Source organism: Acartia tonsa, chromosome 13 (assembly GCF_053477335.1).
Source record: "Acartia tonsa isolate MP-2025a chromosome 13, ASM5347733v1, whole genome shotgun sequence".
NCBI classification, from domain to species: Eukaryota; Metazoa; Arthropoda; class Copepoda; order Calanoida; family Acartiidae; genus Acartia; species Acartia tonsa.
This window is the reverse complement of record NC_137272.1, coordinates 46,229,993-46,252,435: the sequence shown is the minus strand read 5'-3', so window position 1 is coordinate 46,252,435 and position 22,443 is coordinate 46,229,993. Positions and strand designations below refer to the sequence as shown.

The following is a 22,443-nucleotide window of genomic DNA, read 5'->3' as shown; positions in this document are numbered from 1 at the left end:
TTCTAGTTTATGCTTTTTATAGTGCCCATAAAAAAAGACGTCAAACTGGCCTAAAATTGGTCAATTCTATACTGGCCTGTCATTGGTAATTTAGACTGTGTACTGGCATATCATTTGTATTGTATGACGTCATTTTTTTTGCAGGCACTATAAAGAGCTTGATTCTACTTACCCTATGAGTGCTTTTAGTATACTCAATCAAGACACCACCTAAAAAAACAAGAATGACATTATTCATAAATAGCCAAGCGTAGAAATAAAAATAAATCTTTAAACAGACAAAACTAAGATTTTACAAATAACAAAGTAATAATTGTTCATCGCATTATATTATAAACAGCTTTCAGCGAGTATTAAAATGAAATATTCTAAGATTAAAATCAGTTTTATTGGGACCGAGGTAATGAAGGTAACGGTAAGGTCTAATAAAACTGGTACTTATTTGATGACTTTAATTTGATCTTCGTGGAAAATTGTCTTTAACATAATTCTATAAATGATAACTTTATGGCTGAGAACCATACACCATGAACATTTTAGAATGTATATAATCAAATGCTTTATTTAGGTCCAAAATACTTAAGCTAAAAACACCAACATTTGTTTTCGGGGATGGGTAAATGGCGGGGAATTATAATTTTTAAAACAAAATTAAAATTACCTAGTAGACCTCCAAGTCCTTTTCCAAAGCCAAGATGCGCACCTCCCATCAAACCTAAAGAAAACGAAAATATTTAGATTTTATTTTTATAATAATCATTAAAATATGGTATAGTCCTTTTAAGGGGCGTTTCTTCGTATTTTCACAGTAGCTTTGCTATTATTTCTAGCTCTAGCGGGGGGCTCTAACCCTGCGGGGCCTATTGCCTAACCCTGCAGGGCAATCACCTAACCCAATGTAACCTAACCTAACCAAAAAAAAACCTACCAAAAGTCATATTCAAAATTCGACGAATTGCTATGAAAAGGACTATACCGAAAATATGTCTACTAATGTAGACATTTCAGCAAATATAATCATATTCTTAAATGGCAGAAAAGTGGTCAAAAAATTGTATGTTTTCCTAATATAAAAGTAACAGGATATATGTCTGTCTGTAGCTTAAGATCTGCCTAACCGCAGGACCAATATGGTTCTCCTTTACAATAAAGCTACTTATAGGTCATAAGAAGTTTTAGATTTGATCTGGGGGAGGGTACCTCTACCCTTTATAAAGAAACTGCCCCTGCCAAAAAGCAAGCCCTCCCCAGAAAAGTTCTTTATTAAAGAAAGGAAAGTTTAGTGTCATTTTATTACTTCACCATTCCCCTACCTTCTTACCCTCAACTGTTCCTATATATGCCTCTAGAGGCGTAGTCGGAAGTTGAAAACAAATGACTAACCTGAAAGAGTGGCCAACAAACCAGGGGGAGCATGATCCTTGATAAACTCAGCCGCACCGACCTTAACAAAATGTTTAATGTATCTTGTTTAACATTTAAATTTATTTGATTTAATTTTTTAAAAATCAATATAACCATTTATATTCTATTTTTGAATTTGAAGCACTTTATAAATAGAATGACAAAATTTTTTTCTAAATATTTAAAATATTTTTTAAAACATTTCTAAACACGTTCTCTCAGGCGTTTAGGTATTTTAATAAAATTTTTATTGTTGGGTAAAAAATATCAACAGATAAGTTAATTTTGTTCCTATATTTGGTGGTTTTTTCTGTCATATTATCGGATGGACTTCCAGAGTAGATGCTATATACACATGGACGTCTTAGAGTGGGGGAGTGGTGTGAAAAAAGCTTGGACTTACTTTTTGATACATAAACTAACAATTTGTCATACCTGTAAAAGAAAGAAAGTAAAAACCTCCAGGCCCTCAAATGGAAAAGCATACCAAGCACAATTCACGAATGAATATCCAAGATATCTAAAAATCAAGGGGTTATTATGTCCACCATAAATTGGGTAGAATTAAAAGTCCCTCAAATGGAAAAGCGTACCAAGCACAGTTCACCAATGAATATCCAAGGTATCCTAAAAATAAGGGTTATTTTGTCCAAAAGTGGAGTAGTACTTTTAAGTTCAAGTTCGAGAAGCCACAAGAACAACCAGCAGTAACCGCATTGAAAAAACTTTTAGCAAATTATTTGGCGCTTAAATTTTCAAAAAACTTTTAAGTGCAGAAATTTTCTGCAAAATTTCAGGTCAATGAAGATTGAAGTTATCTGAGGTGGATTCTTAAAAACAACTTACCCCACTAATCGCTTAGTGGGGCAAAATTGTTTTCGTGAAAAATCCACCAAAATCACATTAAAATCTACAAAAATTAAACAAAATCATAGAAGGGTTATTAACATAAGATTTTATTTAATTTTTGTTGATTTTTATGTGATTTTGGAGGATTTTTCACGAAAATAATTTTGCCCCACAAAGCGATTAGTGGGTAATTTCTTTTAAGAATCCACCTCTGGTCTATACATTTATAACATTGCCATTAAGTATTCAACTTTAACAACTTTTTTTTACTATAATGACATTTCAAAGATATTTGATGTATATGTATTGTTAAAAATAATATACCTGACAGCATACATAAGAAGGGCGAGAACTATCACTCTATCACATCCAATCTAAATAATAATTCATTAATTAAAGCACCCCTAATTATTCTAGTTGGCTAATGTAATTCCTTAATCAAGGAATGTATCATATAAATCCCACCCAAATAATTTACGACATAAAAAAAACGTGTTTCAAGCTCTTGTGGAGAGGTGTTATCACCATAATGGCTAGCAATAACGATAAACAATATATCTAAGTAAATATTTTGATCCTATCATTGTGCATGTTTTAATATGTTGACTGAAATAAATATTTTGTAAATTTTAAAAAGTTTATTGCGGATGGTTCCAAAAATTTGGATGATTGTCTGTGAGATTCTGTTTATTTCTGTATACAGAAAATATAAGGAGACACGGAAAGTGTTGTGTGTGACGTCATAAAAATACGTCTAAATCCTTCTTTTTTTTCTTTCTTACTGCTCCTTTCATCCCTCCTTTTTAGACGTAATTTAATGACGTCACATACGAAACTTTCCAGAGCACCCCTAAAAACGTACACTTACCTTCTTGACAATAGCATTTGAATAGTAGAGGAAGGGAACAGCTATAACAGCACCAGTAGTTATCGTCAAACCCAGCAGATATATAGGGGCATGTAGGTCTTCCTAAATATATTAATTTGAATAGTAGAGGAAGGGAACAGCTATTACAGCACCAGTAGTTATGGTCAAACCAAGCAGATATATGGGGGCATGCAGGTCTTCCTAAATGTATTAATTTGAATAGTAGAGGAAGGGAACAGCTATTACAGCACCAGTAGTTATAGTCAAACCAAGCAGATATATGGGGGCATGAAGATCTTCCTAAATATATTAATTTGAATAGTAGAGGAAGGGAACAGCTATTACAGCACCAGTAGTTATAGTCAAACCAAACAGATATATGGGGGCATGAAGATCTTCCTAAATATATTAATTTGAATAGTAGAGGAAGGGAACTGCTATTACAGCACCAGTAGTTATAGTCAAACCAAGCAGATATATGGGGGCATGAAGATCTTCCTAAATATATTAATTTGAATAGTAGAGGAAGGGAACTGCTATTACAGCACCAGTAGTTATAGTCAAACCAAGCAGATATATGGGGGCATGAAGATCTTCCTAAATATATTAATTTGAATAGTAGAGGAAGGGAACTGCTATAACTGCACCAGTAGTTATAGTCAAACCAAGCAGATATATGGGGGCATGAAGATCTTCCTAAATATATTAATTTGAATAGTAGAGGAAGGGAACTGCTATTACAGCACCAGTAGTTATAGTCAAACCAAGCAGATATATGGGGGCATGAAGATCTTCCTAAATATATTAATTTGAATAGTAGAGGAAGGGAACTGCTATTACAGCACCAGTAGTTATAGTCAAACCAAGCAGATATATGGGGGCATGAAGATCTTCCTAAATATATTAATTTGAATAGTAGAGGAAGGGAACTGCTATAACTGCACCAGTAGTTATAGTCAAACCAAGCAGATATATGGGGGCATGAAGATCTTCCTAAATATATTAATTTGAATAGTAGAAGAAGGGAACTGCTATAACTGCACCAGTAGTTATAGTCAAACCAAGCAAATAAATTGGGGCGTGTAGATCTTCCTAAATATATTAATTCTTTATTACACTAGTCCCCAAAGTTTTATAATAACGTTTTCTTAATATCGTTGGCTTGACAACTTTAGGGACTTTTTTGGATTTTGATTAGTTGGTTCTTTGAGTTAAGTGTCCAAACGTTTCAACCACCAATCCTACGCTACAGTAGGGGTGATTTTGTGTATCATAATAATGGATGTACATTGATTGGCCATTGCCTTATCCCTTTAGATCCCTAGCGATGATAGATCCATTAGTTATGATCAAACCAAGCAGATAAATGGGGGCATGCAGATCTTCCTAAATATATTAATTGTTTATTACACTAGTCCCCAAAGTTTTATAATATCGTTTTCTTTTTCATTGGCTTAACAACTTTGGGGACTTTTTTGGATTTTTTTGTGTCCAAACGTTTCAATCATTAATTTTAATCTACAGAAGGGGTGATTTTGTGTGTCATTTTGGGGATGTACATTAATTGATTGGCCATTGTCTTATCCCTTAAGATCCCCACCGATGATAGCATCAACAAGCAGATAAATTGGGGCATATAGATCATCCTAAATAGGTTAGGGTGGAAGGGGACATTTGGCTGTTTATTACACTTGTCCCCAAAGTTTTAAAATAACGTTTTCTTATTCGTTGGCTTGACGACTTTGGGAACTTTTTTGATTTTGATTGGTTTGTTCATTAAGGTAGGTGTCCAAACGTTTCAATCACTCATATTAACCTACAGAAGGAATGATTTTGTGTATCATCATTGGGGATGTACATTAATTGATTGTCCATTGTCTTATCCCTTTAGATCAATACATGACACTATATACAAATAATCTTACCTTTAAAAATACAAATAGGAAAGTTTCTACAAATCTATACATGACAGAACATATAAATAATCTTACCTTTAAGAATACAAATAGGAAAGTTTCTACAAATCCATACATGACATAATATACAAATAATCTTACCTTTAAGAATACAAATAGGAAAGTTTCTACAAATCTATACATGACACTACATACAAATACTCTTACCTTTAAGAATACAAATAGAAAAGTTTCTACAAATCCATACATGACATAATATACAAATAATCTTACCTTTAAGAATACAAATAGGAAAGTTTCTACAAATCTATACATGACATAACATACAAATAATCTTACCTTTAAGAATACAAATAGGAAAGTTTCTACAAATCTATACATGACATAACATACAAATAATCTTACCTTTAAGAATACAAATAGGAAAGTTTCTACAAATCTATACATGACATAACATACAAATAATCTTACCTTTAAGAATACAAATAGGAAAGTTTCTACAAATCTATACATGACATAACATACAAATAATCTTACCTTTAAGAATACAAATAGGAAAGTTTCTACAAATCTATACATGACATAACATACAAATAATCTTACCTTTAAGAATACAAATAGGAAAGTTTCTACAAATCTATACATGACATAACATACAAATAATCTTACCTTTAAGAATACAAATAGGAAAGTTTCTACAAATCTATACATGACATAACATACAAATAATCTTACCTTTAAGAATACAAATAGGAAAGTTTCTACAAATCTATACATGACATAACATACAAATAATCTTACCTTTAAGAATACAAATAGGAAAGTTTCTACAAATCTATACATGACATAACATACAAATAATCTTACCTTTAAGAATACAAATAGGAAAGTTTCTACAAATCTATACATGACATAACATACAAATAATCTTACCTTTAAGAATACAAATAGGAAAGTTTCTACAAATCTATACATGACATAACATACAAATAGTGATCTTACCTTTAAGAATACAAATAGGAAAGTTTCTACAAATCCATACATGACACCACAAACGAACATCATGAATAAGAAAACCATGATCTCAATGTTGAGAAAGATATTCTTGATTCCTTTGATGCTATCTTTGTTCCTAGGAAGCTCCAAGTCCATGTTGATCTAAAAATTAAACCGTTTAAAGCATGACCGACAGAAAGACGGACAAATTAATATATAGACTTTAAAAGGACTCTCCACAGAAAAATCAACTTTGGATTTTTGAAAATCTAACCTGAATTTATTATTCTCTGTTCAATTTTAGGCATTTTTTGTTTTTGTGGCATCGCGATCGAAGCCCTTTGAAAATTTTGTCCGCCGCCTATTTGTACTGCCGCTATAACAATATATACTACACTTTCCTCCACTCAATATGTGTTCGCCGCTAAAGAACATTTGCTCCATTGCAACCGGCCGCTCTACGATTTATCCTCTTCCTTGACTGGACAATCCTGCCGCCTCCATTTTGTGTTCGCCTCCGCCAAATATAACCATCTTTTGCCGCAGTTGCCGCATTCATCGCCCTTCTCCGCCGCTACTCCGCTATACATTGCGTACGTAGCTATACACAACACCCCCAGCCTCCATTTAATTTCTGAACAAGGGAGAGGGGAGCATGTATTAAAAAGCGACGTACAGCGGAGTAGCGGCGGAGAAGGGCGATGAATGCGGCAACGGCGGCAAAAATAGAAGCTAAAAATCACTAAAGCAGCACAAATTAAATGGCGGGAGGATTCACTTAAAGGAGGTAAAAAATTTCAAAGGGCTTCGATCGCGATGCCACAAAAACAAAAAATGCCTAAAATTGAACAGAGAATAATAATTTCAGGTTAGATTTTCAAAAATCTAAAGTTGATTTTTCTGTGGAGAGTCCTTTTAAGTGTATATGTCATGGGAATCTTCACTGAAATTTCAGCTATCTATCTACAATAGCAGCTGGGAAAAACTTATAGATAATGGCTAAAATAAGATTGTGATAAAAGTCATCAAAAATTGTTAAGGATTGCAGAGAATTTTCTTTTTTAGTCCAAATAAGTATTGGTAAATTTTTACTAGGGTTGATTTATCATACAAGGGATGTGGTAAACTCCCAAAATAGTTATAAACCTTCTCTAGACCTAAGAGAAGCTACATTGTAAAGTAGAACCATATAGAATTCATCAGTTAGCGCGATATTTTGGTGAAGACATGAAAACATTCTGTTACTTTTTTTATAAGGATAGAATTTCTATAGAAATAAAAATGTCTTTCTTACCTTATAAGCACCAACAAGAGCAATAATTAGCAGAACATCTTGAATTATGAATGGAGCTGCATAGTTTGGAGCACCCTAAACATAAATAATTATTTGGAGCACCCTAAACATAAATATCTAATTTGGAGCACCCTAAACATAAATAATTAATTTGGAGCACCCTAAACATAAATAATTAGCAGAACATCTTGAATTGTGAATGTGTCTGCCTAATTTGGAGCACCCTAAATATAATTTTAAAAATGTTTGTTGAAAAAGATAATTGAAACAGGGATGAAAATATCCCTAAGTAGCAAAGCACCAAAAAATAATAGAATGTACAAACTGATAAAAAAGAAAATCACGAAACCTTAAAAAATAATGTTTATATCTTTTTACGCATGTCCAACACACAGAAGTACACAACAATTTATATACTTTATGTGCGCATATTACATAGAAATCTTTATTGAAATTTTCAGCTGTTTATCTAAAATATTTAAATCTTCTAAATTATGAATCATTTAATTTACCTCTAAAGCAGAAATATAGTCCATAAGGGCTCCAACTGTTGGCGAAATTACGGCCTGAAAAATAACATTTATTATTTTATGATTTTAATTACATAGTCATTTAGTGCATCGTACTATAGACAGCTTTTTGAAGAAAAAAAAATTAAAAATCATAAGATAAAAGCCCCGAGGGGCCAAAGGAACGTTCTAACAAAACTGCTGTTAATATTTGATTTAATATTCGTAGAAAATTGTATGTAATACGATGCTTTACATGATTTTGTCAGAATGCCTGAGAACCGGTTACAATCCAGCGGATATTAACTAGATATCTAGATGTCTCTACTTGGGCCAGAGTTTTATCTGTCTACCATATAACCTTTCTATCTCTATCTATCTAGATATCTAGATGTCTCTACCTGAGCTAATGTTTTATAGATAATCTGTCTACCATATAACCTTTCTATCTCTATCTATCTAGATATCTAGATGTCTCTACCTGAGCTAATGTTTTATAGATAATCTGTCTACCATATAACCTTTCTATCTCTATCTATCTAGATATCTAGATGTCTCTACCTGGGCTAAAGTTTTATAGATAATCTGTCTACCATATAACCTTTCTATCTCTATCTATCTAGATATCTAGATGTCTCTACCTGGGCTAGAGTTTTATAGATAATCTGTCTACCATATAACCTTTCTATCTCTATCTATCTAGATATCTAGATGTCTCTACCTGAGCTAGAGTTTTATAGATAATCTATCTACCATATAACCTTTCTATCTCTATCTATCTAGATATCTAGATGTCTCTACCTGGGTCAATGTTTTATAGATGATCTGTCTACAATATAACCTTTCTATCTCTATCTATCTAGATATCTAGATGTCTCTACCTGGGCTAGAGTTTTATAGATAATCTGTCTACAATATAACCTTTCTATCTCTATCTATCTAGATATCTAGATGTCTCTACCTGGGCTAGAGTTTTATAGATGATCTGTCTACAATATAACCTTTCTATCTCTATCTATCTAGATATCTAGATGTCTCTACCTGGGCTAGAGTTTTATAGATAATCTGTCTACAATATAACCTTTCTATCTCTATCTATCTAGATATCTAGATGTCTCTACCTGGGCTAGAGTTTTATAGATAATCTGTCTACCATATAACCTTTCTATCTCTATCTATCTAGATATCTAGATGTCTCTACCTGGGCTAGAGTTTTATAGATAATCTGTCTACCATATGACCTTTCTATCTCTATCTATCTAGATATCTAGATGTCTCTACCTGAGCTAAAGTTTTATAGATAATCTGTCTACCATATGACCTTTCTATCTCTATCTATCTAGATATCTAGATGTCTCTACCTGGGCTAGAGTTTTATAGATAATCTGTCTACCATAAGCCCCTTTCTGTCCATGTCTCTCCTCTAGCTCACACATACGAATTGTTTGGGCATCTAAGAAAATAAACATGAATGACAACATCCATTTAGGGTTAGGCTGGATATCCGGCCATTTTCAATATCCGGCCGGATACTGTATATTAAAACTATCCAGATAACGGATATCCGGCTGATTTATAATGCCAGATATCCGGTAATTTTAGAACGTTGGCCAGGTATACGGCCGGATACCGGATATCCGGATTTATAAATCAGCCGGATATCCGGTATCCGGCCCAATCCTACATTCATTAAAGCAAAACTTACTAATTATTGGATGTTAAAGGACATACTTACATTTTTAGAACTTGATTATAGATATGCTTCTTTAAAGGGCGAATATAGGTTCGATATGATATGAGCTTATATTAAAGGTGCAATTCTTTAGATTATAAATAACTTTAAAATATTGACATATTCAATTGTATAAGTCTGTTTATAGCTTAAAACCCGTCAATCTCGAAGAATATTTTGTAATTAGAGTGGTTCCCTAAGAACTCAAACACCCTAGCATCACACAAGGCTTCGTGGCAAGGTTGAATTAAAAAGCTTTCGTTAAATGATAGTTGTAATAACGTGGAAACCAATTAATCAGGGGTAAATATACCCTCCTTCTACCTTCATAAAGTAAATTATTTAAAAGTTAAAAAAAAAACATCAAATAATGTAAAAAGTAAAAAAAAATAATCGATAAAATTTTCTTGGAGGAAGAATGATTTCAAATCCCTGTTTTTTTTGTGGCCGTGTGTGCGTGTGTTGAAAATGCGTACACAAGGGTTGTTTATATCATCATGAATTAATCAAAGATCTCTGTACAGAAAATAAACTTTAAGACGTATTATTTACCCTGTCAATACTCCTGACGCCCTTCTACGCAAATTATTTTTATGCTTTTTAAAAAATTAAATAAACTAGTATATAATCTAAAATAATAAACATTTAAATTATCTTTTAAGGTGCGTGCCAATGTAATATCAATCAAACTTAAGCAAAATAGTCAAAAAAAAGTCTTGTAAAGGGCTAAAATAAACGATTTTGTCGGCAATCTCATTTATTATATGTTCAATTGAAACAGAAAATTGCAAAATCTACTTAAGGATTTTTTTGAATTTTTAAATTTGGCATAGATATTCTAAAAGTATGTAATGGCACCTTTGATATAAGCTCATATCATATCGAACCTATATTCGCCCTTTAATGTACTTTGTTGTCCTAGGAATCGTTCAGTACTTCAAAAATCAGATCAATCACATAGAAATTTCTTATTAAAATGGACGTACGGACATTCTGGTAACGATTATAGAGTTGCTACGCCCTCTAAACCTTACCTTACTCTTATAAAGTTTGAAATCGATAGGACAATTCTAACATGCCTAAATTAACGTACGTACAGACTGTCTGACATACCCTAATTATAGAAAAGCTTCACTTAAAAAAAATTAACATAGTACAATGCCAGGTGGCTCTAGGGGCACTTGACTTGTTAGGCCCAGGGGAAGTTGACCTCCTTCAACTTTCAAATGTAGTTTTAAAAAGATTAGGTTAAAAAATTGGAGGGGGGGGTTGTCTTTTACAAAGGGGAGAATTTTTTAGGGAGAACCTATGAAAGGCTTCACTGCAAAGGAGAACCATTAAGGTTCAGCGGTTAAAGAGATCCATCGGAAAAGACAGACAGACACAGATCCTGTTACTTTTATATAAGGATTGCCAAATTCAGTTAAGCAAAAATTAAAGTCCCTAAATTAATTACTGTATTTTTATTTTCGGGTCGACGGACATACCCATATTATATAGTAGCTGCGCTCCTAAATATTCTAGATTTAACTTACCCAATAAGATTTAGCAAGAAAATACTAACCGATAATATAAATTTTTGGTTATAACACCAGATTTTATGTACTTATATAAAGTAATATGCCCAGCTGGCTATTATAACAATACTTCCCATCCACCCCATTCCCTCCTCTTCTACTGGATGAACGAACTGACCAATAATGATATCCATGTTTGCAACTTAAGTTGACGTCAAATTTTCCCCTGTCAATATATCCATGTATTGTATATTCATTAAAATACTAGAATTTACATGGACCTGCCACTTTAACCACTTGCAAAAATACAATCACTGTGTTTTTGACAAAAAGTGGGTTTGTGATTATTAATTTCGTTTTTTTTGCGGTATTTTTGGCAATATTTTTTTACCCACTGTCAAAATTACACCTTTACCGCTGTCATAAACACAGTTTTATTGTCATTTTCACACCCATGAAATTCAATTAGGCTGTCAAATTCAATGTTTTCATGACAAAAATACAACTATTTCTTTTACTTACCCAATAGAATTAAGCAAGACGCCAGCGACATAGTTGCAATCATCCTGCAAAATTTTGTAAAATAAATTATTAGATTTTATCATTGTATTGCATAAAAAAAAAACAAGGATAAAGGAATAGGAGAATAAAAGATAATTTAATTTTCCCTCAAAGTTATTCTAAATTAAAATTAGGGTGTTTCTCTCAAAGTGCCTAGTCGTTCCAAACACCCCAAAAACGTAGGGGAGGTAGTTTTTCATTTGCTTATGTTTTACTTTACGTTAGGTTAGGTTATATTGGGTAGAGCATTGAAGGTATTTGCCTTTTCCCCAAAAGTTCACAAAATTAACAAAAAGTAAGAAAAAAATTAACTTATTTTCCATTTACATACCACTAAATTCATGATCCAGAATAAGCAAAAGAAAAATATTAATTGTCTTTTTTTATTAGATATCAAAACTGATAACATTAACATTTCTTAAGAATTTTCTGTAGGTGCTGTTTTTTTACTAGTCTTGAATGTTTGGGTACTTTGATTTTTTGATTCATTAAGTATACCAACGTTTCAACCAATATTTTTTTTCTACAGAAGGGGTAATTTTGTTTATCATCATCATATTGGCTAGAATAAAAATTTACCTAAATATAAAGTAGACTCCATTTGTGATCAGCCGGTTTCCACTGTCAATAGATCCACATTCTGGTACCAGGTTTGTTCGTACCTGTATATATATATATATATGGATAGATAGATAGATAGATAGATATAATAATAAGTATCTCCACTGTCAATAGATCCACATTCTGGTACCAGGTTTGTCCGAAACTATAAATGTATGTAGATAGATAGATAGAAAGAAATCTAACATATTGATTGATAGTCTAATAGATAGATAATTGAATAAATAGATAGATAATTGGATAAATAGATAGATAATTGAATAAATAGATAGATACCTTGCATTTCATGTAACAATCATCCATAATACCCAATGGTATCTCTTCCTCTAAAAAATTAAAATGAATTTTATTTGGTTTTTTGTCAAAATTGTACTTAAAAGCTATTCGTCCGTCAGTTCTTCAGATAGCAATTTAGATAAAAATTAAAAATTACATGAGGTTGAGGGGGTAAAACCTTATTTGAAATCCCTAATTTAAACCCCCCTCAAGATAAAAAGCTTGGACGTCCTTGCCCCCCCCCCCCCACACCCTCCAGATAAAACCATGTACACGCCCTATAATTGTTACCTAAATTATTAGTGATACAAGGATCAGAGTCTGTATAGAAATCTATGTTGGCCCTTCCACATTGGGTATTTCCCCTCCCCCCTCACCCTAACCTTACCCCCCAGACAAAGTACTGTCCACGCCCTATAATTGTTACCTAAATTATTAGTGATACAAGGATCAGAGTCTGTATAGAAATCTATGTTGGCTCTTCCACATTGGGTATTACCACTGCAAAAAATAAATGAAAATTATTTTATTTGTAGTAAGAAACAGGGAACTGGGAGAAGACAATGGCCTATAAATTTATGTACACATCTCTAATAATGATACACAAAAATACCCCTTATGTAGATTTCAATTAGTATGTAGTAGTTGAAACATTTGGGCACTCAACTAAATGAACAAATAATCAAAAATTCAATAAAGTCCCCAAAGTTGTTCTAGCAAGTTTTTTCTCTAGCTTATCAAAAAGCCTTTTTCATCCGTAATTTTTTCTCACGGTTTCTTATTTTGTTTATTCTACCTAACTCTTGTCCTATATTTAATAGAATTCTCCAAAAGGTTTACTAAATAATTAATGTTAACATTTCTATACCTGACATTGGTGTTGACTCTTATAAACTCTATTCTGTTGGTACCAGGCCAAACCTTAAAAAAATATATTTGAAAAATAGAAGAGAAAGATGAAAGTAAAAGGGAAGGGAACAAGAAGGGGAATGGAAGGGGAAAGACTAGGGTAAAGGGGAAAACAAGGTAAAGGGAAGGGAAAAGGAAAATAAAAAGGGATGGGAAAAGGGAAGGGAAATAGAAGGGATAGAAAAAAATAGACAAAAGGGAAGGGAAAAAGGAAGAAAATATAAAAGAGAAGGGAAGGGGAAGCTTCTGTACTTCTAATAAAATATACATAGCGACTCATCAAGTGTCATTCTCCCTCTCTGACTATATACAAATCTCTAAAAGATCTTTAAAGTGCCTACAATATATAAAATCCCGAATGACGTCATATTAGACAAAAGGACTGTTCTAATATGACGTCATTCGGTATAATACAGCCGATAGTTTTTACATTATCCCCCCTTTTTTATAGGCACTATAAAGATCTCCAAACCTTACCTTGCAATGTTTTCTTCCAATGTGGTTACAGATGACATCCTTTCATCACAAAATTCAAATTTCAATATGTTATTTAGTGTGGTTGGGGGTAAGGACATCCAAGCTTAATATAAAAAGGATAAAATGAGGGGTTTCGAAGTTTTGAGGGGGTAACCACCCCATTCACACTTTCCCCCTAAGGTGGGTGACAATCCACCTTTAGCTACTTAGGGGGGTGAGGTCTGAGATAATAACCCACACAGAGAAAGACTTTATGGGTTGGTATCTCATCCCTCCCCCATTTAAGTAATTTTTAAAAATTCAAATTTGAATTTTCCTCTTTAGTGATGGCGAGTCCCAAAAACTTGTATTCCTGAAAATAATATCTTTAATGTGCAAACTTCTTTATATATTTGCATATTTTATATAATTTTTGACTTAAAACAATCATTATAATAAAGTAATAGAATCTGTATGTTTGCAGCTAATGATCTCGCTAACTACTGAACCTTCTCCTTTACAGGGTAGCTTCTAATACACGGGTAGGCCAAGAAAAAACCAGGTTTTTGAAAATACCCATTTAAGCGGTGCAAAGACATGTGACTTTAAAGCTGTGCAAACCATTTAAATGGGTATTTTCAAAAGCTTGGAATATTTTTTTAGCCTGCTTGTGCATAGGTCCTGGAAAGGTGAAGGAACTACCACCCTCCTAAGAGATATTGGCCCTAGAAATGAATGACCTCCTAAAAAATCTTTTAAAAAGTAAGGGCTCCTAGACGCCTCTAGGGACATATGCTCTAGTAAATAAAAATAAAGACCAAAACAAGAATGTCAATGCTCAATGTATCATGAACTTTTAAAATGAAATTTCAAACATTTTGTTTATAGCCTATTAGCCATAATTTTGTTTTGTAAAATAGCTAACAAACAGACAGATGGGGATGAACTGACAAACGATGGAAACACAGACATATAGATAAATTAATAGAGGACTTAGTATTCAATTTATACCTCTAATGTCTGTTGAAGATCAAATTTTGATTTTGTGCAGTCATACTCACAACTGTTTAACTCAAAGAAAATTGGTATGGGGTCTTTTTCTCTCTCAGCTGGATTCCTAAAAAAAGAAAAAAATTCTTATCCTTTTTGGTTGAAATATTTAGATTCCTTTTCTCATTGGTTAAAATATTAACTCTTGTTCTTATTGGTTAAAATTTGGAGACTTTTTAATCTCATTGGTGGAAATATGAAAAGCCTTGTTCAAAACTTTGCATTTCTTAGTCTCATTGGTTGAAATTTTAAACCTCTAGTTCTTATTGGTTGAAATATATAAACTCTTATTTTCTTACTGGTTGAAATTATAAACTTTTGTTCTTTTCGGTTGAAATATTGAACTCATTTTCTCATTGGTTAAAATATTAAAACCTTAGTTCTATTGATTTTTTTCTGATTGGTTGAAATATTGAAAATCTTAGTCTCATTGGTTTGAATTTTTTAACTCTTGTTTTTATTTTGAAAGATTAAAGCACTTGTTCTTAAAACAAAATAAATAATGATTCTTTTTTTCTGATCGGTTGAAATATTGTAACTCTTTTTCTCTTATTGGCTAAAATTAAAAGCTTGCTTTCTGATTGGTAGCTTATTATTACAATTGATTTCTAAAAATAAATTAATTGATCTATTTGTGAATTAATATATCCATATTATTAGTTATTGATCTAGAAATCAATCAAAACTATCATTCTGTTGTTTAAAAGTGAAATTAATAAATAGTGTACATATGAGTTGAATAGCAGGGAGTAAGGGAGGGGACACTGGATCAAATATTCAATTTTTAGGAGTCTAAGACTTTGGGTACTGACTTAAAGGGAATGTGCAAGAATTTAGCAGTCTCTGACTGAGTTTGGGTACTAGCGCATAGAATGCCGCTATTCATTGTGTTTGTTTTGAATATAGCAGACGGGGAGAAGGGAGGTGGGGGCAAGGGAAATAACTACTTGTTGTGTTAGTTTTGAATGTAGCAGACAGGGAGAAGGGAGGTGAGGGCAAGGGAAATAACTACTCGTTGTGTTAGTTTTGAATGTGCAGACGGGCAAGGGAAATACCGACTTGTTAGTTTTGAAAATAGCAGACGGGGAGAAGGAAGAAGGGAGGTGGGGGCAAGGGAAATAAACAGAATAAAAAGGGGCAGTCATATTCTTGCCCAGCCAGCTAGCAGCTAGCCGGGTCCAATAATCTTGTAATATAAAAATCACACCATAAAACCTCAATATATTTCATCAAAAACAAGTTGTGATTTCACTTTACATGACACTATGGAAATATATTATTTAATTAACAATCCCTTTAAAATTTCCTCATAATTTATTGGATTAATCTGGATTTCATGGCCTTTCTTTGATAACTCTTAAATTGAATTAATTGCCCATTGTCCCCTCACTTACTCCCTGGTTGAATAGTCAATTAAGACAGTCTCCCAGTAAAAAGATAGTTATCTTTGCTGCATTTTACATAACTTATCTATCTATATGCACATTATCAATCAATCTATTCACCTGATAAAAGTACAGCCATGTCCCTCCTCCTTGCCCCCTGTCACCTCTCCCAAGTCAGGAGGACAACCTTCCCCCTTTGCATAACTTATCTATCTATCTATATGCACATTATCTATCAATCTATCCACCTGATAAAAGTACAGCCATGTCCCCTGGACACCTCTCCCAGGTCTGGTTGACATCCTTCCCAATGTCACATAACTTATCTATCTATCTATATACACATTATCTATCAATCTATTCACCTGATAAAAGTACAGCCATGTCCCTCCTCCTTGCCCCCAGGACACCTCTCCCAAGTCAGGTTGACATCCTTCCCCTTTTGCATAACTTATCTATCTATCTATATGCACATTATCAATCAATCTATCCACCTGATAAAAGTACAGCCATGTCCTTCCTCCTTGCCCCCCGGACACCTCTCCCAGGTCAGGTTGACATCCTTCCCTTTTGCATAACTTATCTATCTATGTATATACACATTATCTATCAATCTATCCACCTGATAAAAGTACATCCATGTCCCTCTTCCTTGCCCTCCCGGACACCTCTCCCAGGTCAGGTTGACATCCTTCCCTTTTGCATAACTTATCTATCTATGTATATACACATTATCTATCAATCTATCCACCTGATAAAAGTACATCCATGTCCCTCCTCCTTGCCCTCCCGGACACCTCTCCCAGGTCAGGTTGACATCCTTCCCTTTTGCATAACTTATCTATCTATGTATATACACATTATCTATCAATCTATCCACCTGATAAAAGTACATCCATGTCCCTCCTCCTTGCCCCCTGGACACCTCTCCCAGGTCAGGTTGACATCCTTACCCTCCATCTGTAACTCTGTAGCAGGATAGGTCACTCTGAAAGAGAGAAAATAAATTGTTTTTATTATGCACTACAATATTTAAATCAGACTATGATTTGATCTTTATGATTTTGAAATAATAAAAATAAAACTTTTACATAAAAATAAAAAAAAATTGTTTGTTATTTGAAGTTGAAACAACCAGTAGTAATTAACTAATTAATATATGTATACTTATACTAAATGTAAATTAGTATAAATAGGCAACAGATATAAAGAAAAAATTTATGGTTAATAATCACCAAACCTTTCATGAACATCTATCCCTTACCCAAAAAAGAAATTAATCCTTACTTGTGTAAATTAGTCGGAACAGCCAGAAGCAGAGAATAGAAGATGATACAACCAAATATTCCCATGTACAGAACACAGACATAGTTTTTAAATTGGGATTTAGAATCACAAAACCTTTTATGAACATCTATCCCTTACCCAAAAATAAATATAAAATCTTAGTTGTGTAAATTAGTCGGGACAGCCAGAAGCAGAGAATAGAAGATGATACAACCAAATATTCCCATATAGAGAACACAAACACAGTTTCCAAATTGTGATTTAAAAATCACGAAACCTTCTATGAACATCTATCCCTTACCCAATAATAAATATAAAATCTTACTTGTGTAAATTAGTCGGAACAGCCAGAAGCAGAGAATAGAAGATGATACAACCAAATATTCCCATGTAGAGAACACGGACATAGTTTTCAAATTTGTCCGTTGTGTAACCAATTTTAAAATTATTGTTGATAATCACGAAACCTTTTATCAACACCTATCCCTTACCCAATAATAAATATAAAATCTTACTTGTGCAAATTAGTCGGAACAGCCAGAAGCAGAGAATAGAAGATGATACAACCAAATATTCCCATGTAGAGAACACGGACATAGTTTTCAAATTTGTCCGTTGTGTAACCAATTTTAAAATTATTGTTGATAATCACGAAACCTTTTATCAACACCTATCCCTTACCCAATAATAAATAAAAAATCTTACTTGTGTAGATTAGTTGGTACAGCCAGAAGCAGAGAATAGAAGATGATACAACCAAATATTCCCATATAGAGAACACAAACACAGTTTCCAAATTGTGATTTAAAAATCACGAAACCTTCTATGAACATCTATCCCTTACCCAATAATAAATATAAAATCTTACTTGTGTAAATTAGTCGGAACAGCCAGAAGCAGAGAATAGAAGATGATACAACCAAATATTCCCATGTAGAGAACACGGACATAGTTTTCAAATTTGTCCGTTGTGTAACCAATTTTAAAATTATTGTTGATAATCACGAAACCTTTTATCAACACCTATCCCTTACCCAATAATAAATATAAAATCTTACTTGTGCAAATTAGTCGGAACAGCCAGAAGCAGAGAATAGAAGATGATACAACCAAATATTCCCATGTAGAGAACACGGACATAGTTTTCAAATTTGTCCGTTGTGTAACCAATTTTAAAATTATTGTTGATAATCACGAAACCTTTTATCAACACCTATCCCTTACCCAATAATAAATATAAAATCTTACTTGTGTAAATTAGTCGGAACAGCCAGAAGTAGAGAATAGAAGATGATACAACCAAATATTCCCATGTACAGAACGCGGACATAGTTTCCAAGTTTGTCTGCCATGAAACCCACAATAGGCGGTGCTGCAACCATTGAAAATAATTTGTTGATATTTCATTGAAATATAAGTTTTAGCTTCCTTTCTTGATTTCAACTTTCTCAAGCACAAATAAAGCTCAGCTGAAAAGCACATAGGTACATCTTTAATGACAGACAGTGACAAAAAAGCTTTTATTTTAACAAGGATGATAACATCCATAAGTAGCTTTCATATCTATTATAATATATATTAGTGTCTTTGGAATAGAAGGTGTGATAAAGAGAGAATATCTTTTAGTTAGATGGACACACAAAAAACATCAAACTACTTTTTGGTAATAACAAATTATTTTTTCCTATGAAAACACAGAATGGTAGAATGGCATACATGAGAGCTATATCTACATCATTTATACCAATATCCTGAACAATTTCATATAGATTATATTTTTAAGCTTCACATGACAATATATCAATTTGGAGGGGAGAAAAATTTATCCTAATATATTTGTATGGAGATGTACTAACTTTATCGTAACGAGTTGCTACGACTTCTAAATCATACCCAACACTAATAGGAATCACCATATCAAGTTTGAAATCAATAAGACAATACTAACATGACAAAATCAACATAAGAGCTATCCATTATGGACAGACATACCAACCCTAATAGTAGAAAAGTATTGCTTTTGAAAAAATAAAGATCTGACATGGATCTTGAAGCAATATAGCAGGGCATTTCATAAATGTTGAAAATTGAAAGTCTTTGTGTAATAAAAGTTGTCGTAAATATAGGTATTAAATAATCTATATTCCTTCATATGAATTGTTAGGTAGGGTAGAAGGGCGAAGGAGGATCAATTAAATGGACATATAGTCGTTATAGTTATGATTCTAGAGTTTCTACGCTTTTCAAATGGTAAGTAACTGTTACAGGAATCAACATACCATAAATTGATAAGACAATACTAACACGGCTAAATTAACGATAATATAGCAGGGAATTTCTAAAATGTTAAAAATTGGAAGTCTTTGTTTAGCAAAAGTTGTCGTAAATATAGGTATCAAATAATCTATACTCCTTTTTTTGAATGACTAGGTAGGGTTGAAGGGCGAAGGAGGATCAATTAAGTGGACATATGGTAACGATTATAGAGTTGCTACGCTTCTAAATCATACCAAACAATTATACTTATCACCATAACAAGTTAGAAATTGATAAAAATTGGAAGTTTTTGTGTAACAAAAGTTGTCGCAAATATAGGTATTAAATAATCTATATTCCTTCATATGGATGGTTAGATAGGGTAAAAGGACATTGTTAAATGGACGTACATGCTTTATGGTAATGATTATAGAGTTGCTACGCTTTTAAATTGTACCTAACAGTTATAAGAAACACCATACAAAGTTTGAAATCGATAAGACAATACTAACATATCTAAATTAACGAAAATGTAGTAGGGCATTTCTCAAATGTTGAAAATTTGAAGTCTTTGTGCAATAAAAATTGTCGCAAATATAGGTATAAAATAATCTATATTCCTTCATATGAATAGTTAGATGGGGTAGAAGGGCGAATGAGGATCAATTACATAGACATATAGTCTTTATAGTAACGATTATAGAGTTGCTAAACTTTCTAAATCATATCTAAAACTTATAGGAATCACCATATCAAGTTTGAAATCTATAAGACAATACTAACATGCTTAACTTAACGATATGTAGAAAAGCATTGCTTTTGAAAATATAAAGATCTGACATGGATCTTGAAGCAATGAAGCAGGCATTTCTTAAATGTTAAAAATCGGAATCTTTGTGCAGTAAAAGTTGTCGCAAATATAGGTATTAAATAATCTATATTCCTTCATATGAATAGTTAGGTAGGGTAGAAGGGCAAAAGATGCTCCATTGAAGAAAAACAGGACAACTTTCAGGGGCAGCAGGTTGCGGTTCAATGTGGGCATGTGGATAACTGGCCGTCCCCTAAAAAGAAAAAAAACTTAGAATGAGAGGAAAAACTTAGAATAGAGAGGAAGTCGGCTGTTTATTGCACTAGGCCCCAAAGTTTCATAATAACACTTTCCTTTTCGTTGGCCAACAACTTTGGGGACTTTAAGATATTGATTGATTGGTTCATTAAGTTTAATTCCAAACGTTTTAATTTTTTAATTATAGAATACTGAGAGGGTAATTTTGAGCGTCAATTTATCAGCCATTGTCTTATCCCTTTAGATACCTGGGACCACACTGCGCTACACTCAGGAATCGTAAGGGATAAGACATTCCATGATCAATTGATATTCATCCTCAATGATAATCAACAAGATTAAAAATATTAGATGAAAATTAAAGAAAACATCGTTATATTAAAGTAACAGGATGTCCATGAGTGAGTCTGTCTGTTTGTACATAAAGATCTTGCTAACTGCTGAACAGATATGGTTCTGCTTTAAAATGTAGCTTCTCATTTTTTGCGTTTTATTTATAAGATAAAAATTGAAATTGGAGTCTCCTCCCCTCTCCTTAAACACCGTAAGTACCCCTAGAGGCCTCTAAGGTGTAGCCATTAATACTTTAAAAGATGGCAAAAATAGATATATAGAATACGTGGATATTGTTACATAGGAATTTTTTTCGTCGATTTTGGTTGCTGATAAAGTTCTCAGATATTGGTCAATACGTGCCACCATGGTTAGGGGAGGAGATGGGGAAAAGTCATAAAGGGAGGGTAACGGGGGTATAGTTATATTAGCCAGCTTGGTAAAACTTAATATTAGGGATAAGACATTAGATGCTAAATTGAAATACATCCCCAATGAAAATCAACATGATTACCCTTTCTGTGTATTAAACTGTTGGTTGAAAAGTTTTGATACTTTTATTTTAGAATTAACCAATCAAAATTCAATAAAAGTACTAAAAGTATAAAACTTTGTATACCAGTCTAATATCCCCTCCCTTCCTAGTTACACTAAAAGCTTTAAAAATGGTACCGACTGCTGCCATGTTAGATACGTGACATTAATAGTAAAAGCAAGAGAAATGCATTGGCTTGAACAGGCTCAAATTATACCCACCATACAAAGTTAGTGCTTCCAGACAAAGGTCGTGAAATCAAAGGAAAATTGTATTTATTGTGAAATGTTGAATGCGTTGGTTTTTTTTTAAATTTGTGTTAAATGTTCGTTTGTTTGAATGATTTGTTGAGCTTCGCTTTTATGGATATTGTCATCCTTGTTTAAATGAAATACGGCGTGAAAGTTCGATTGTCTATTTTGTAATCTTTGCTTTTATCAGAAAGAGAGGGAACTTTGGCTGTTTTTTACACTAGTCCCCAAAGTTTTAAGATAATGTTTTCTTATGTGTTGGCTTAACAACTTTAGGGACTTTAATTGAATTTTGATTGGTGGAGTCATTAAGTTGAGTGTCCAAACGTTTAACCACTAATTATAATCTACAGAAGCAGTAATTTTGTG

General features: G+C 32.9%; 1 protein-coding gene across 13 annotated transcripts in view; it reads right to left on the bottom strand.

Moving 5' to 3' along the window:
- Positions 1-22,443, bottom strand: part of LOC145304220 (major facilitator superfamily domain-containing protein 6-like) — a 30,982-nt gene that overhangs the window by 4,593 nt on the left and 3,946 nt on the right. For 3 of the 13 annotated variants that reach the window (XM_080146044.1, XM_080146050.1, XM_080146052.1), the window contains exons 2-23: positions 20,832-20,950; positions 19,317-19,383; positions 18,879-19,004; positions 17,224-17,331; positions 14,920-15,025; positions 14,248-14,281; positions 13,930-13,970; positions 13,412-13,464; positions 12,971-13,044; positions 12,544-12,593; positions 12,226-12,308; positions 11,608-11,651; positions 9,198-9,289; positions 7,840-7,893; positions 7,328-7,402; positions 6,040-6,195; positions 3,122-3,223; positions 2,578-2,627; positions 1,840-1,924; positions 1,384-1,444; positions 662-715; positions 173-210 (exon numbers count right to left, since the gene is read on the bottom strand). In XM_080146044.1, the coding sequence (XP_080002170.1) occupies positions 173-210; positions 662-715; positions 1,384-1,444; positions 1,840-1,924; positions 2,578-2,627; positions 3,122-3,223; positions 6,040-6,195; positions 7,328-7,402; positions 7,840-7,893; positions 9,198-9,289; positions 11,608-11,651; positions 12,226-12,308; positions 12,544-12,593; positions 12,971-13,044; positions 13,412-13,464; positions 13,930-13,970; positions 14,248-14,281; positions 14,920-15,025; positions 17,224-17,331; positions 18,879-19,004; positions 19,317-19,383; positions 20,832-20,950 (1,672 nt within the window). Of the gene's footprint in view, positions 1-172; positions 211-661; positions 716-1,383; positions 1,445-1,839; positions 1,925-2,577; positions 2,628-3,121; positions 3,224-6,039; positions 6,196-7,327; positions 7,403-7,839; positions 7,894-9,197; positions 9,290-11,607; positions 11,652-12,225; positions 12,309-12,543; positions 12,594-12,834; positions 12,909-12,970; positions 13,045-13,411; positions 13,465-13,929; positions 13,971-14,247; positions 14,282-14,919; positions 15,026-16,708; positions 16,754-16,837; positions 16,911-17,011; positions 17,040-17,223; positions 17,332-17,630; positions 17,719-18,335; positions 18,406-18,878; positions 19,005-19,316; positions 19,384-20,831; positions 20,951-22,443 lie in introns of those variants that run through there. The other 10 variants (XM_080146049.1, XM_080146051.1, XM_080146048.1 and 7 more) reach the window with 9 other exon arrangements.